The following is a 3552-nucleotide window of genomic DNA, read 5'->3' on the forward strand; positions in this document are numbered from 1 at the left end:
CATACATCTTGCTTATCGTTGCGTCGCTCCTCAAGCCATGGGCTTTTTGTAGGCAGAAGAGTTCAAATCCCATCACTCTTATCTTTAAACATCAGCACCATACATATGCCCTGACATGCACCCTCACAAAATATCCTGTGGGCTGATTTTTGGTTCGATCTGAGTCTCTAGCTGTTCTTTGTCCAGCAGACCGAGTCCCTAGGGATGTATCAGCCGCGAGCGAAGCTCAGATGGGGCGATCCGATCTGAGATCATGGATCCAAGGCTCAACTTCGAACCAGTTTGACTCCTGCTCCAGATTTCTGCCAGAAGAGAATCAGGACTTAAAACAACTAACGTTACTCACAAGTTGAAGTTTAAAGGTGGAGCTGCCAAACACGGCCTCAATATAATACAGAGAAAAGATGCACAGCTCAATCAGGTTTCAAACTAGAAAAACACGCCCAAAACACTTCAAACTGGATACAATATGCACAAGAGAGACGGTTCAATTGGCGGTACTAACAAGAAAAGACGCACACAGCACTTCTCGAAGCCAACAACTGACCTTTATTGTTACTGACATCTCAATATTATCTGCATCTCATATAACAAAAGATCTCCCAACAAAATACACGTACAGGTAGGCAGATAGATATACAACGAGAAGAAACTGCGAAACTAATCCTATCAGGGCCAGAACCAAAGGGAATGATCTTCGACAGGAAACTCGAAACTTGCTGAGTTATCCTCGAGCTTCAGAAACTGATGATACCCTTTCACCTCCTCATCCTCCTCAATATATGAGATATCGGACTGATCAGGCTCGAAAGCATTAGAGGAATCGGTGTGAGCTCCATCCATGCAATGAGGGCTTTCAGAATCTGAGACCGCACTATCGCTTGAACTGTGATCCTCTTGCTTTACTCCTACACGTGGGGTTTCAGAATTTTTGAGCTCAATTGTGATGTTATTATCTGTCGTCCTGAGTTCTAATGGTTCTGTGACACCTTTGTGGTTTTCTTTGAGGAGGAGCTTGTCCGTGAGATGAACTACCTGGAAAATAGTCTGATGATTAAGTTGGGAAAAGAAATAAAAGTTCAAATCAAATACTGGTTACTACGATAGTTTTGTTGCCTTTGTCGTCTAGACTAACTGAATTCAAACAGTAATTTGATCAAGTGAAGCCAACAATTCCAATAAACCGATAATTTATACGAATTATCTACAATATGGGAGAAAACTGACCAACAAGTTGAGTAGAAAATATCCACCATGTTTAGATAACCACGGTACGATGATGCTAAATGATCAAGATTTGACAATTTATACGCAGAAATTTAATCTGCTGAAGCAAACAATTCCATAAACGATGACTTAATTGAATATGCTCATACTATACCAAGATAATAAACCTATGAATATCAAATTGAGTACAATATGCACTGTGAAGATGACACTCAAATGCTCTAGATTAACAATTGTACACAAACATGCACATCTAGTTTATCTTCAACTTGACCAATTCGACGAGAAATGTCTGAAATAATGTGGGTTTTAGTCATTTATATGTCACATATCACAAACAAGAATACATACTTGAAACTTATATCCCGAATCAAGCAATTTGAATTCATATGATTTAGCTCAGAATAGGAAGATATACCTCTGCTTTAAGCTTCTCCTTCTCCTTAAGAAGATCATCATAATCCCCCTTAAGAACATCAAAGCTCTTCTTCAACACCTCATAATCCTTCTCAATTTGCTTCGTCTTCCACCTTGCTCTCCGATTCTGAAACCAAATAGCAACCTGTCTTGGTTGCAATCCGAGATCCTTAGCAAGCTGAATCTTTCTCTCGGGTTCCAGCTTGTTCTCAATTTCAAAGCTCTTCTCCAAGAACTGAACCTGGGTGGAAGTGAGCCTCCTCTTCTTCTCTGGCTGATGAAGGGACTCATCATAATCATCATCAAAGCTTTCCTCAGGTTCTCTAGGGCGGTAGAATGGCTGGTTGCTTGTGCTATGGCAAATTTCCTCAAAGTTTAGCATTGATCTAGAGCCTGAAAATATAAGTACTCAAATGATTCAGTACAATGGTATGAGAAGTGACGAAAATAATAGTCAGTGAATTGTCAGTGGAGGTTCCTACAGTATCAATGAGAATGATGCAGAGAATACTTCAATGAATCTTTCCGAACAATAATTGTGACAAATGATGCAAAAAAGATTCAATTATAGAGATGAACAGGTCTCAATAGAAACTTATTAATTGAATTGCCTCTCAGGATAAGGTTTATTCGGATGAATCTTTAAATACCAACGTCAAGTCTAGATATAACTACGAAAATTGATCAGAGCTTAACTTGAAATTTAGCTTCAGTATCATAATAAATATGAAAAGGAAAAGGAGCATACCACGGATACCAGTATGAGAGGAGCTAGAAGAAATCAAAGCCTGGAAAGCCTCAGAAGAAATCCCTTCTTCATTCTGCAACAAAACAGCCATCTCTGAACCTCCATAAACTCTTCTCCCTGCCATCTTTCTCTACTTATTTCTACTTGGAGCGAGAAAACAGAGATCAAATTTTGCCTAAAACCCAGAAAAAATTTACAACCAGATCTTCATCAAGATCACCGAAAGAGGTATCCTTGTTCAATCTAGAGCTTGTGGCGAAAGAAGCTAGTGGTCATGAGAACAGAGACATCAGATGATCCCTGAGGCCAGAAATTGCCCACTCCCATCACTCTCTCTCTCATCAGGAGAGCAAAGAGATGAATTCAACTGGGTTTCTACAGAAATTTGCTGATGGGTTCAGGAGAATTCTGCCAAATTCTATCAAATTTGGCAGAAATTTGATCTCTTCTTTTGGAAGCAGGAAAAAAAGCAGATCAAGTATTTGGAACTTGAAAAATATTAAGATCTTTTTTTTTTAAATCTTTTGCTACACAAACTAATTTCTGCTCTTGTTTGAGAGTTTCCTTCTTCTTCTTCTTCTTTCAAGCAGCGAGAGGTTTGGGGGGTTTATAAGGAGGAGGAGCCCAGAGATGAGGGAAAGCGAGGTGGAGTAAAATGACATAAATACCCTTATTGGGAAAAATGAAAAACCCACTGAAAATATTAAAGTGATTTTCCCAATTCTTTTGGTCATGGATGATCATTTATCCCTTTTTGACCGATGCGGGTCATTTATTCACTTGTTTTTACAGGGATTTCTATTGCCTTGACCCTTTGAACTTAGAAGGTAGGAGATTTTAGCATTCAACCTAAAAGAATTTATCAGGCAATAACAATGTTTAGCATGTAATATTATACCCTTAAAAAGCGTAAAGTTGTGACTCTCTTCATGTTTCAGAGATTTGATAATTAGGAAAAACTTTAAAATGATAAAAAAAAAAAAAAAAAAAAAAAATCAAGATTTTCACATCTTAAGAAACACGCCTTTAAAATAGATGAAAACAAATATCATTGCATAAAGGTAATATGGATTTTGTCATGTTAAAATAACACTTAAGTCTTAAGAACATCTAAAAGTATAAAATTAGGTCTGTCCAAACGGGTCGGCCTAGCCCGGCCC

At 38.2% G+C, this 3552-nt stretch overlaps 1 protein-coding gene across 1 annotated transcript; it reads right to left on the reverse strand.

Annotated features, from left to right (window-relative positions):
* Positions 406 to 2977, reverse strand: LOC109827552 (homeobox-leucine zipper protein HAT5-like). The gene is made up of 3 exons (XM_020394560.1): positions 2393 to 2977; positions 1646 to 2037; positions 406 to 1035 (listed from the first exon to the last, which is right to left on the reverse strand). The coding sequence occupies exons 1-3, from the start codon at positions 2514 to 2516 to the stop codon at positions 670 to 672; spliced, it is 882 nt and encodes a 293-aa protein (XP_020250149.1). The 5' UTR covers positions 2517 to 2977; the 3' UTR covers positions 406 to 669.

The sequence above is a fragment of the Asparagus officinalis genome, chromosome 1, assembly GCF_001876935.1.
Source record: "Asparagus officinalis chromosome 1, Aspof.V1, whole genome shotgun sequence".
Classification (NCBI taxonomy): Eukaryota; Viridiplantae; Streptophyta; class Magnoliopsida; order Asparagales; family Asparagaceae; genus Asparagus; species Asparagus officinalis.